This window comes from Camelus dromedarius, chromosome 14, assembly GCF_036321535.1.
Source record: "Camelus dromedarius isolate mCamDro1 chromosome 14, mCamDro1.pat, whole genome shotgun sequence".
In the NCBI taxonomy this organism is placed as follows: Eukaryota; Metazoa; Chordata; class Mammalia; order Artiodactyla; family Camelidae; genus Camelus; species Camelus dromedarius.
This window is the reverse complement of record NC_087449.1, coordinates 3,653,771-3,667,498: the sequence shown is the minus strand read 5'-3', so window position 1 is coordinate 3,667,498 and position 13,728 is coordinate 3,653,771. Positions and strand designations below refer to the sequence as shown.

Genomic DNA, 13,728 nt, shown 5'->3' with positions numbered 1-13,728 from the left:
TCATTTTAACCTACGCTTAGTAAAATCATTCTGTGCTACATGTCATACCACTGCAGAGTGCACTTCTGTTAATTTTCCAGACTCGCCTAATGGAACTGGTGTATGTAGTGCAAAAACCAAGGCTTAGAAGTCATAGGGAATCGGTTTGGGTTCTGAAGTTACGTTTTCTAAAAACTAAAGAAAATAATTCTTGGTCAGCCTGTGACCAGATGTTTGTTTCTTTGTTATAAACGAATGTGTAAAACCCTTAGTGAGATTTAGAGAGAAACAGGTTGTACTAAAAAAAACACACACACACACACACAAGAAAACTGTGTTTTTGTTTAACCACTTTGACCTTGAAAAGACAGTACTTGTGACTTGAAAGTATTATTATATTTGGATTGTCAATTAGATCTGCAACGAACATTTCGGGAGAAGCGAAATCATGGGGAATAGTAATAAGTATGTGGGGTTAAAATACCAGCAGTTTGGTTTAGTGATGTTTTAATGAGGACAGCCCATTTTGGGTAGGGAAAATAGCGTGCACTGAGTACCTTTATGGCGACCGAACTTGAAGGAAGCTAAGTACAGGGTAGTGATGACCTATTCCAAGGTGATAGCCGTGGAAAGAGGTCAGAAGAGCCTGAACTCTTGGATCCCAGCAGCTCCTGCCTAGTGGCACAGCACTGTACTTGAAGTCAGGAGATGTGGTAGCATCCTGGTTCTGACCCACTGTGGGATCTTGGAAACACTTGTCTGACTTGTTTGAATGTCAGTGACCTCGTTCAAAAACATGATACTGATACCTACCTCTCAGGTTATGTGTCATGAACAAAAATGTGGTAACAAGTGTGAAAACACATTGTCAACTGTAAAGGGTGCTATAGAAATGTAAGACAGAATGATCACAGTGGCCACTAGTGACCTACTGAAATGTTGAGGACACTTTTTTAAAATCTGAAGGATAATAAAATGGGAAAGTTAGAGCGGGCATGGGGAGTTCTCATTTGGGGTATGTTAAGTGTCAGTAAACTATTACCAGACATCTCCGATAGGTATGTAGTGCTTTGGTATTTGACGCCTCCTGGGGACTTTAGATGTTTTGACCTTAAATAAATTCCTGTTGCTGAACACCGACTAGCACCAGGCAGTTAGACACTGAATGTAGCAGTTGAGGGGTTAGGCTGTAGTGGCAGGAACAGAAGAACAAGTAAACAGGAACCCTTTATCAGGGACAGTAAGTCCTTCATATAAGGGACGTGGAGAGCGTTAGGTTAGACAACAGTGGGGGAGTTTGTAGTTAGGACAGGGGTGGAGTAAGGGTGGAATTTAGGTAGTCAGAAAGGAGCTGAGTGTGACCAAAGCTGCCAGGTGACGGACAGGAAGGAGCCAGTCACACGAAGGTCCAGGGGAGGGATGTTCCGGACAGAGAGAACAGCGGGTCCCATCTGCTCATCACGGTGCTCCGGCATCTTGGAGTGGCCAGGAAGCAGCAAGTGGGTAACCATCCTTAGAATCACTTTTACTATTGTGTGTAGAGAAGAGAATGTGTAGAGAAGAGAATGTGCATGATAAGGGCCTGGCACATGCGGATGGTCACTAAACAGTGTTCTTATTCTTCCCTAAGTAAAGTAAAGCTTACGGTACTTTTTTGAAGAGCTGCATAACTACATTTAAAATTTTTCTGCTGTTAATTTAAACATAAATGTTTTTCTTTCTACTTTGGTACTTTATTCAACTATTTTTCCTATCAATAAAAGTTTTACCAAATAATCGTTAGATTCTCCTAAGCCTTTGTTTACTGAAATGTAGCAGTTTCCACAGTGTTCTGTTAATACTCAACATGACAGACTCCAAGGCTTCTTTTCATGCCAAGTATGTTATTTTAATATTAAAAACAGTATCTGTCCTAAGAAACATTTTAAATTTATAGCACGTATACTTATTGAAGGATATGTTTAAATATGTATATTTTTATTTTTTATTGAAGTGTAGTCAGTTTATAATGTTAGTTTCAAGTGTACTGCAAAGCAATTCAGTTATACATATAAAAATATGTATTTTTTTAAATGTCCTCTTCTTTTGTCGAGGAATGCAAAATGGAATTAGGTGTTTTGAAGTTAATTCTTTGTTGAAATCTGCACGTAGGTCAGTATTTTGTCTATAAAAATATTTGCTCTGGCTTTCCATGCTCAGTTTACAGAGTCAAAAGCCAACTGAAGATAAAAGATAGACTTGATCTAGAGAGTGTATATGAAATTTTCTATTTAAATGTTTGGGTTTCCAGGATATGCTTATTTTGTTTTTAAGTCTAATTGCTTTTAAAGTAGGAAATTAAAAAGTAATAATGTAGGAAACACAGGTATTTTCTTAGAAAGGGATCAGGAAATCTTGCAACTCATTATTAATATTAATTTTAACAGAGTACCTCCAAGATTCAACTACCGAACCATGTTGATCATTTATCTGGAGCTGCAGGTCTAAGAGAAAAAAATACATTAAATGGACAAATAGAAAGTAAGCACTGTATTTTATTAAAAAGTCATTTGACAGAATGTTGATTTAAAACAAGGATTTGGATCTGTTCTCTCAACCAAAGAAAATCACCTGTTGAACGTATAGTGAGAAAAAAGAGGAAAGGAAGTAAATCGTATATCTTATCGGGTGTCAGCAAGAGATTAAACTAGAATGCTGTTTAAGGAGCTCAGTTGTTAGCTTTCTTTCAAGATGTTCTGTGACCTGAGGACAGTCAGGAAATCAGGAGGAGGGAAGGAGGGAGCGAAGAATGAGAGAGGCAGGGAGGAGGGGAGTAAATGAAGGAAAAGGAGGGGGGTCCCTGGCAGGAGGTGGTAATGAATGTAGAATAGTTCTTTAGAAGAAGGAAGAGGAGTGTTTGAAATGAGGTGGGTATGAAGTGAGCTTCTTCCAGCACCAAAGCTTGTCCGGGAAGCACAGCAGAATGTTCCACTCCCCCGTCCCCTGACCGTTAGGAAGGCAGTGAGGACTTGCGGTACCTGATCATACAGAGCTGGGTGTGCCTGCCGTGGGTGAGCACAGGCATGTGTGGTCAGCTGTCAGTGTCTGGACCTTCGTGTCATGCAGCGTGCTGCTGCCTTATAGGATGGTGTCTCATAGGCCAACAGAAGAGAGTGGGAAAGAGGAAGAGGGCAGGTGCATTCCGGGGAGGTCAGGGGCGCTGGAGCCTGGTAAAGAGTCCACTGGAAAGTCTGCAACTCCTGATGCAGCTTTTGGGGAAGTGTTACAGTGAGACGCGTGCGGCTGGATTTCAGAAGGATCAGTTAAGTCCGAGTGCTGTAGAAGCAGACTCGGTATAGACCAGAGTTTCTCACATTTTACTCAGTCACCTGGGGACCCAGTGAAAAGTGCACATTCTGAGAAGTGGGTCTGCATTTCTAACAAGCTCTCAGGTGATGCCCTTGTTGCTGGTCTTCAGATCACGCTCAAAGGGTAGACTTGTGTTTAGGGGAATCTAGAAGAAGAGCCGCTGGGGAGTTAAAGACATAACAGCATCAAGGAAAAGCACGATTTTGTTTTTCTTTCTGAGCACGTTCATAGCCAGAGCGAGGCAAAGAGTTGAAGTAGAAATTAGAGATGTAAGATACTGCTGCTAAGCAGAGAGGGAAAAGTGGTGGGCATCATCCGTCCAAAGAATAGAGAAGGGGAAGAATTAAGACCACAGATCTAGAGGTACCTTTGAAGAGGAAAGTGAAAGGACGGAAGGAGGGAAAAAAGGCCGCAGGTAGGTGATTTTGGAATTGAGGGGAAACTTGCGAGAACTCCTTTTCGATGGCGTCAGTATATTTACACAGAAGCAAGGTTAGATCGTTGCCACTCCAGAGAATACTGGAATCAGGAGGTGGCCTAGAATTGGGGTAAACCACAGCTACTCCTCCTATCAGGCTTCAAAGATATATGTTGTATTGGTATTTGTTATTGAAGTGAGATTAATTTGAATATGAAGCATTGGCTGTGGTTTTTTTTTTGTTTGTTTGTTTTTTTACTGATACCTAATTTTTTGATAAGATAGTTATTTCACAGAAATGCTTTTAAACATTAGCCTGATTTACCAAACCAATTTTGGAAATAAAAGAAATTAATAGAATTCATTCCATAAATGCTAAAGTTGTTATTTTCAGTGAATACTACACAGGTTTTGAAATATAAAAGACTTTTAATGTCTAATAATTCTGTGGCAATGAATTTTTTTTTGATCACCAGGTTTCAGTATTGAAAACTCAGTATACATTCTTTCTTGCATGAGTGGATCAAGAAACTTTGATGGCTAGAGGGTCCAAGAAATGTAGGCATACCAACAGCCCATGTGGGTATGGGAAAAAATGCTTATGAATGATTATTCTACAAGTGTGTATCCAAGCTGATCAATTCATAACACTTTCTCTGACGAGAAGTGAATTGCACATTCAAATGAACTGCCATCACAACTGTGGACTTCCTAAATCACAGGACGAATTGAAGAGCATGATAAATACTTGTAGTCTAATGGTGTCAGTCGCATGAAAGATGTGCTGTTGCATTTTACCGTCAGCTTTCACATTTGTCTTCTTGGAGCCGTGACTTGTTCCTCTGATTAAAGATCGCTTTTCTCCTCCTCAGGCAGCATGTTCACATTTGTATATGTGCACATTTCTAGTTTATAAAGTCATTTGAAGCATAATCGTACTTTTGAAATCTTAACTGCATGTTTTGTTAAACCTATATTCCTGCTCTTTATTCAGTATCTATAGTGGATTTCTATTTCTGCCTTGTTGCTGTCCTAACTGCCCCTGAAAAACAAAACACCGAAACCTAACGTGTTCATTTCCAAAGCAAGCATGAGGATTGCGCTCAGTACTAACTGCATGACTGGATAGTTGGCTTTCATATTTACTTATAATTGATTATGTGTCCCTTTTGGCTTTTAGATTCTACTGAAAAATATCCTCACCTGAAGGTAAAAACTTTTATATTTTTATCTTGAATTTTTTTTTTTAATGAGGGTACTGGGAATTTAGCCTAGGACCTCATGCACTGCTAAGCAGGCACTCTGCCACTGACCTAGACCCTCCCCCCTTGAATTATTGCTACAGATCGTATCAAATGTACATTATTAATCAGTTTGTTTCAAAAACCATTCAGCCTGCAGTTGGAGTGAAAGATTCTGTTCCTAATAAAACAGGAGAAATGAAGAATTTACAAAGATTGAAATCAGGTAAATTTTGCAATACAAATTTAACTCTGAAATGAAGTACAGTGTTCTTATTTCTAATTCCTTTTATTTTTTCAAATTTAATTGAAAGATGACATAAGTAAGGCAGATGTTATTATTGGTATCCATGTTTGAAAATATATATATAAGCATAAGAAATAGATTTTTAAAATGGTAGCTTTGACTTGGATGTTTCTATTGATGTTGGGAGACACTAAAGTGCTCAGTTTGGAGTCCCTGTACTTCTCAGGGATTCTGAGAGATTGATTATTAGGTTCTAAGATTTTTCCAGAGTTTTAAAATGCTTAATTGAATTCTGGCCTTTACGTAGGGTAAAGCTTCACTTGCTAACATGTCAGTCATATTTCACTTTAATTATTTCATCTAATGCTATCACATTGATGATATTTATTTCTATATTTATTTATTAATGGAAGTCCTAGGGATTGAACCCAGAACCTTGTACATGCTAAGCATGTGCTCTACCACTGAGCTATTTCCCTAGCCCAAAGATCTTAAGCCAACTGAATGTTTTGATTAGGAGTGTGTGTGTGTGTGTGTGTGTGTGTGTGTGTGTGTTGTCTTTGATTATTAAAAATGATGGAAGTTATTAGTCCTACCTTAGTATTTGGTAGATATGATCTTTTAAAACAATAATCCTAAAAGTTCTGGGGCTTAGGATTTTTTTTATAGTATTAAAAATTATTGAGAATTCTGAAGAACTTTTAAGTGGGTTGTATCTATTGATGTTTAGTATATTAGAAAATAAAACTGAAAGATTTAAAAAACAAGCACACACAAACATTCCATTAGCCATTAGAGCTATGATGTTATCACATGTCATGTATCTGGAAGCCTCCGCTGCACACTTAATGGAGAATGAGAATGAAAATAGCGTTCAGTATTATTATGAAATTAGTTTTGACCTCCTGGACTCCCTAGATGGAGGGAACTTGGGACTTCAGGGCTTGTCAGATGACACTTGAGAACTGCTGTTTTAAACAGGGTTCATGGATGTGAAATGATAAAGGGGCCCTTGTGATGAAGTGGGCTTTAAAGTTCACTTCTACATTTCTTGCCTTTTTTTCTTTAACTTGTCTCTAAAAGTTTACATCTAACAACTTAATTCTTTTAAGAAAAGGAAAACATTTTTGTTATATATTCCCTGCCTCGTGGCACTCTGTACTCTTTGGATCTAGTTTGTACCTAGACTTATCCTATCTTTATATGGAGAAAATTAGTCACTCAAGGCTATCCTTTCTTATATAAATTTATGATGTTTATCCAAGGCTTCAGGTAAGAATTCTGAAGATATTGGTACATTGAGGAAAGACTGTCTCATTGTAATTTAAGTAGTACCATTCAGTAAATTTTTCTTAAAGCCCATGTGTCTAGGACACAATACTGTCATGCATATTTAAACGTCTAGTAAATGGCTGGTTAGACATACATTTTGTTAGTGAAAAAATTCATATGTTGAAGAATCATAATTATTCATAAAGCTCTTATGGAATATAGACTGTTTTATAGAGAGTGATGAGTGAATCCAAATAAGCAATACTAGGAAATTAAAAGTAGAAAAAAGGGAGACAGTGGTTCCCTATGTGAACAGCAATGACATGTAAAGTACAACCAGCTGGGAAGGAGCAGTGTGTATAGGGGGAGAGGAGGACGTGGGGCTGCTGCTCTGGAAAGAGAATTTGTACAAGTTAGTCAAGTTTGTATTGTTATTCACATTCTAATAAGTGGAAACTTTGTTTTCAGATCCTTCAGACTGGGATTCTACTAGTTTGAGCCTCAATAATGAGGCTGGTCAAAGAGCTGAGCATTTGAAAGTTGATAAATGTCCTTTGGTATCACAATCAGTGACCACAAACCAGTCAGCACCCACAGAACTGAGGCAGACTGCCATAGTAGATAAAGACCGGATGAATATTGAAGCCATGTCTCTGTCAGAAAATTCAGCGCTCCATGGCCTGTGTGAACCACAGCTGCCAGAGAACAGAAGCAGCCAAGAAGGTAATAGAGCAGCATAGAGAACTAGCCATAGTCTACCTGTGCGTGGCTTCACCGTACTCTGACTTTGCAGAAATCACTTTGTGGCAGGATCGCCTTTGTGTTTACTCCTTTTATGCAACCTACAACCAGACAGTACCTTTTGGCATGACATTTACATTCATCCTCTGACCAAAGCAACATATTAAATAGCAAAGAGAATTAGGAGAAAGTAAGTTCGTTCAGACTAGTATTTAGCACGCTCCTGAGAGCGGGTAGGAGGATGATGTCCAGAGCTTTGTGACTAGTTGGGAAACCTAGGTGGACATCCAGATATACCCTTCTGAAAATATGGTTTCTTAGCTTTATTTTTATCTAGCTCTGAATTTATAAATGTTTCTTATAGCTATATTCAGTGTAACTGAAAAAGCACCTCTGCAACTAAATATCAAAATATTTCTAGTGTATCCTCTGCCTTTCTGTATTTTAGAAGTGGCTTTCCCAGCGGTAGTGGCAGTCATTGGGAATTTGCTACACAGGACCTCCTTCTTAACTGTGTCCACGTAGTATATCCGCTTGTTTTATTATTTTTAATGGATTGACAGGGCGAAAAGGATATTGGTTCTTAAGGAGTGCTTTATCACTTAAAAATAATATATGGAATATCAATTCTAATTCTTCTAGGATAGCCAGTCTGTTGATTAACCACATCTAATATGTGTTCTACTTTATATACCAATTAATTTAGTGCCTTAATGAGTGATATAATCAGAGCTGTAGTAGTAAGTCATACAATATTTTTCTGCTCCTATAGTTTTTTCTTTTCTTTCCTTACCTGTAGAATTAATGTCATATTTACAAAAGATTCTCAGTTATCTCCTACAGTAGTGACTACAAGCTATAAACTCAAAATTTTTCTAACAAATACTGTTTATACAAAGATACTTTTAAGAGTTTGTCCTCGGCAGCAGAGGAGCAAAGAGGATAGACATGTAAAGAAATAGTTTACAATTCAGCTGGTGAAGACACACTAGAAAAGTCTGTGAAGTACCAAGGTAGCTCCAAGGAAAGAGATCCCTGTGTCTCTGCAGAAAGACAGCTGCAATCAAGGAGGACTTCACAGAGCAGGCTGAGTCTTCAAAGAGGAAAAGGAACTTGTCAGAACAATAGAGGGAAACGTTTCAGATTAAGGAAAGATAAAAGCATAAAAAGTAACAGTAATTTTGGAAACCATGAATAACATTGCTCTTGAAGCTTGGTATGTTGTTAAAAAGGTACTGTTAGGAGAATAGAGTCTATTGTGACTTTGTATATTTCTACTGTATTTTTAAATTTGGTTTTATTTCTCTTTGTTTTGTTCATGTCTGGTGAATCAATTTGTGAGTGAAACTTTGAGTTGTTTGTATGCCTTTAATCTGGTAACATCTAGTATTTCCCATATAGTTTGTTGAAGTTTTAGATAATTAGAAGTATTTCTTAAAGAAGTAAATATCCAGCTAAAGATTAAGCTTAATTTAAACTGTCAATTGATGAAATGTGTTTTATGTTTTTATAAAGATGATGCCTTTTATCTAGCTGTTCTAAGTAGGGAATTTTAACTAAGCGTATTCATTTTTTCAGCAGACCTACACTTAGAAAGGACATCTGAGGAAGAGCAAGAAAGACTTGATGGAAGTGAAAATAACCACTCACAGGTATGTACAAATGTAAATTTAAATTTCTTGTTTAATACTGTTTTCTGTGCTTTAATAACACAGTTCAAGAGAAATTGCCTTTCAAACTAGACTTTTAAAGTCAATAAATAATTATTTAATATTTAGTTTTTAATAGCATTTTATCTAATTACAAAACTTAAAGTATTCTTAGGATCTATAATAATTTATAGTTAAACTTTATCCTTGGAATTGAGGCAAAAAACCTTCCTGAATATTGTTTACTTCTTCCATTTTTATAACTTCCTCACATGATAAAGAGGGTGATATCAAATATTAAATCATGTGATTAAGCAGTTGAAATTGTAAATAATATAGCAGTGATGGCCACCAAGTTAGTTTCATGTAAGGAACAGTCATTCCCAGTGGTCCAAAATTTGCAGTTTCAAATTGCAAGTCATTAATGCCAAGATGAAAGATTTCTTCTGTCTTGTGATCTCTATGTAATCGATTTCAGAATCTACAATCAGGGAGAGAATAGGGGTCATAGAGTCAACCCAACTGCCTAGTAAGAGAATCAAACCTTCCAGGATTGGACCTTTGCTGTTAGGGAACAAACAAAAACTTTCTAACTTATTTCATTTCAGGGTAGGAAATCAGTAAGTATTATTAAAAATTCTTTTATTCACTCTCACTAGTGAATGTTAGAGTATAATATAACTCGGTGGATGCAGAGAATACATATTGAGATAAATCACTATCATAGTATATTGTTTGCATTAAAATTCAGGAATTTGTTCCTCTTTCTGATTGATGTTAATTGATTTTGGCACCTAATAATTCACAGTTTGCTTATTCTCCAGTTATTAGTCCTTTAAAAAAAATCTTTACATGCACTGGAGGGGCTCACTATTTAAGGTATGAGAGGTGAAATATTTTTTAGTGAGGAAATCTTTGTATTGTTAAAAATCTAATCTCTAATTCTTGGTAGATTTAACATGTGTGAATTGTTTAGTTCAAACAAACAGTGACAAAGTTAGGTTTCTGAGTTCCTGTTTTTCTCCTATTTCAAGGCTAAGGCAAGTTATGTTTTACTTCTTAGTTTGTGAGTAGCCAAACATAGATTGGTTTGTTAAATTTTAATTATTTTCTAATTTTTCTTTATCCATACTTGACTACTTAAGGATAAATGTGTTTTACAAGCATGTACTGTGAAAGAAAAGAAATCTGAAGATCAAATCAAGCAGAGTAATCTTTCACTTGTGCATCTGCAAAAAATGCCTAGAGAACCAGAAATGAATATGGAACGTGACAGAAAGGACGTACGTGTGTCTTCAAAACATTCTTGTGTGGAGAAGCATGAGGACATGTGGGTCAAAAAAGGCAAATTGGACTGGAAAAATACTTCCGAATTTATCACAAAGAAGGCAAATCAGAAAATCAGTAAAATCCTTGAAAAATGCAAAATTATTTTTCATCGTAAGGGAGGGTCACTACGTGACAACTCTGAACTACATGGTGATTTAAAGGAACTACCTTCCAATGTGACAGATAATATATTTGACAGTGAGGAAAAAGATGCACCTGGAGCCTCTGACTCTGTAGGATCCCAGGCATTCTCTGAACACAAAGAGCCCAGTCTTGAAAAAGTTTTTCCATCCAAGTCTGAGTCAACAGAGTATGGTTGCCAGCCATCTTCAAAACTTTATTTAAATGAAAAGAAGTTAGATGAAAGTGATAAGCCGGACAATGAACACGTTTTTAACAAAAATGAGAGTTTTTATAATGATAGAGAAAATGAAGTAAGGAACCGAGTTCCATTTAAAGTGAAAGAAGACCAAGAATTTGATACAAAAAGAAAACAAAAAAGGAACCAAAATACTCACTGGAAATCAGACATTGGCCGTGCACCTCAGGTAAGTGATCCTGAAAGCCTTTTTGGTTTGTGGCTTGCCCGCTCCAGTGAGATGAAACACACGATTCAAATAAAAAGTCATGATATGTCTGCTGTTTCAAGTACAAGAAAACCAAACCAATACAAGACCAGCTCCAGAAGCCATTGCTTGCAGATAACTGCGGTGCTAATAACTAAAATCATGGACCCTGAATTAGGAAATGTGAGTTCTTCTCCATCAAATGGTAACAGAACATCCAAAGTATATCTAAAAGATTTACACCAAGATAGGCAAAGGTTTCAGAATGAGGTAGGCATGTTACAAGTAGAATTCCTGGCTTTGGAAAAAGAAAATTCAGCTTCAGAAAGAGGTAGAGGTTCCTCTGCTGCTACTCTGTTTTTTCTCTTTATCAATAATCTCTTCCATTCTGATCCATATTTGATCTGATTTTCCACTTATGAAAATAGCCTATGTATAAAACGGGGTCATCTAAATATGTAATCGTGTAGAAACAGACTATTTCTGCCATCTAAATAACAGGAACTCAGGGAAGTATTTTCCTGGGTTTTGTTCTTTAATCAACCTAAGTCTGTGCCAGTCTTTCGTATGAAGTGGGAAAGTAATTCGGCTGTGTGCCACGTGACCTGAGCCAGAATAAACGTGAGTGAAATGGCTTAGGAAATATAATAAGCTCAAGGGTTTTGTTTTTTTTTTTTTTGTTTTAATCTATTGGCTTAAATGTAAGTTGCACTTCCATAGAATGGGAAGGAAGCAGTGACTGAGAGAAGGGATACAAGCACACACTCCCACTAAAGTGATCTGTGTATTGTGCTTTAGTGAGTGCGGGCTTATCTGTCTTACTGATCACTGAACACTCAGAATTCCATCATGGCCACTTTGAGATCTTCTTAAGAACAAATACATGTGCTCCCACATATTCTTGAATCACCACTTTCGGGTGTTTCTGTTGAGTCAGACACTTACATTGTATTATGTAATAAAATGTAGTAAGTTTTGACATGTATGATTTTATCATATAGGTAGTATGAACCCTCAGCCAAAAAAATTCAGTATTTATCTCCAAAGGAGAAAACTTGAGTTTTGAGATGCACTGAATGATTTTTTTTTACTTCTAGTAATAGATTTTTAAAATGTGTGTGTTCTTTTGTGTGAGGTGCGAAGAGTGTTAAAGATAGAAATCTGAAGGTGTTCTCCTTTAATAGAAAAAGGAGATGAGCCCTGCCCCCAACTTTGCCAAAGTCACACTTTTAACTTATCTGATCAATTTGATGAATTTATTTGGTAGCTTATTAGATTCAGTGTTACAGAATTGTATCATCTCTTTTGACACTGTAAAATGCTGGGGAATACTGCTTTAGGGAGTTTGGACAAATCACTTAACCTTTCTTGGTTGTGTTCCCGTTTTCAGTAAACAGTGGGGCTAAAGTAGATCATTCATTACTCCTATGCCATCGAGCTATAAAATGGTCATGGTTATTGAATGTGAAATTGGGAAGCAGCATTCCTTTTGCAGAATTCCACACTTAACTGGCAATTCATCAGTTTCACTCTGCTCCTTTCAGTAAACTTGGGTTTATATATTTTATTAAACACCACTTTTTTGATACCCCAGGATCCAAATGAAACAAGAATTATAAAAAGTAGTGGGGAAAGGATAGCTTTAGCACAGAAAGAAGAATGTTTCCTTTCTGTTACTGAAGCACCAAGGTGTGACATCTTCTAAATCTGGCTGTTTAATACAAAATCTAGGTGGTAAAGACAGGAGAGGACAAATTTTATGCCTTTGTCTTTTTATTTCTTTGTCTCTGCCATTCACCTGGGGAAGAGTGGATGTAAGAGCACAACACTCAGAAAGTCCTTTTTGAAATTTTAGAAATTCTGTTTCTTTTCCTCAAAGAGAAAGAAGCAGAATTTACAAACATTTCAATGACTTGAAATGATAAAATTAAAATAAGCACAAAAATATTTTGATCATTGAAATCAGAGCAAACTGAGTCAAGTGATAAAATGAATGAAAAAAAGTCTTTATAATGAATGAAGTAATAATTACCCTTTGTATCAAACTTTCACTAAAGGTTGAAGTAGAAGAGAACAGGAACAAAAGTAGTGAACTGAAAGGATCAGAAACCATGTGTGATGGCAGTTATTACAAAGGATTAACTCAGCAGAGGAAGAGGGGAAAAACTGATGACCAGCAGTTTCCTGCTCTGCAGAAAGGAAATTCTGATAGGTAAGCCTAAATCAGTATTCAACAGTAGGTAAGTATTATTTTCCTAGATACTGTTCACAATTTCTTCCCAGACTCATCTCTCTACTTGCTTCCATGTATTTTGTACTCTTCCTTCCAGGTTCCCAGGACACACCTAAATGCCATGTGCCTAATCTTTGTGCTTACGTTCTAATCTCTTAAGTAGAATAATTTCCTCCTGTCTCTTCTGCTCATGACCTCCTGTTTATTTTCCCTCTTCTTAAAAGCCTTCCTTATGCTCACTTTAGCTGCTACATGTCAGCTCTTGCGTATCACATTGTATCATAATTGTGTATCTGTCTTTGAAGCAAGAATTTGTGTTTCCTTGCATATGGTTGGCACTTGATAACCATTTTGTGAATTAATAAATGATTGAAGATAGGTAAGAGTTGGAATTTTACAAAAATTGTTTTTTAATTTATCAGTAGAATTATTTTTTAAAAATTGGCTTTTTTATGGATTGTTTTACAGTAGCTGTCCTGGCTTGTGTATGACGGAAGTAAAGAATAAAAGTGGAAAACGGACATTAAAAGCATCTGTGACTTCACGTGTATTTGCGAAGACTGCCTCGCTGGCTGGTGGTCTCCTACACGTGAATGACAACAGCAGTTTAAGTGAAGGAGATCAAGATTGTGGCAGGTAAAATCTACAAATTCTTTATTTCTAGGTGAAGACGTATTAGCAGTGATTACCTTCTCTGGAAATAGA

The 13,728-nt window shown here is 36.7% G+C and overlaps 1 protein-coding gene across 11 annotated transcripts in view; it reads left to right on the top strand.

Annotated features, from left to right (window-relative positions):
• The window catches only part of LOC105105215 (ankyrin repeat domain-containing protein 26), a 75,301-nt gene that overhangs the window by 41,275 nt on the left and 20,298 nt on the right, over positions 1–13,728 (top strand). For 8 of the 11 annotated variants that reach the window (XM_064493353.1, XM_064493354.1, XM_064493352.1 and 5 more), the window contains 8 exons: positions 2,406–2,499; positions 4,926–4,954; positions 5,140–5,212; positions 6,974–7,228; positions 8,825–8,898; positions 10,041–10,772; positions 12,848–13,002; positions 13,492–13,659. In XM_064493353.1, coding sequence (XP_064349423.1) covers positions 2,406–2,499; positions 4,926–4,954; positions 5,140–5,212; positions 6,974–7,228; positions 8,825–8,898; positions 10,041–10,772; positions 12,848–13,002; positions 13,492–13,659 — 1,580 coding nt within the window. The remainder of the gene's footprint in view (positions 1–2,405; positions 2,500–4,925; positions 4,955–5,139; positions 5,213–6,973; positions 7,229–8,824; positions 8,899–10,040; positions 10,773–12,847; positions 13,003–13,491; positions 13,660–13,728) is intronic. The other 3 variants (XM_064493356.1, XM_064493355.1, XM_064493358.1) reach the window with 3 other exon arrangements.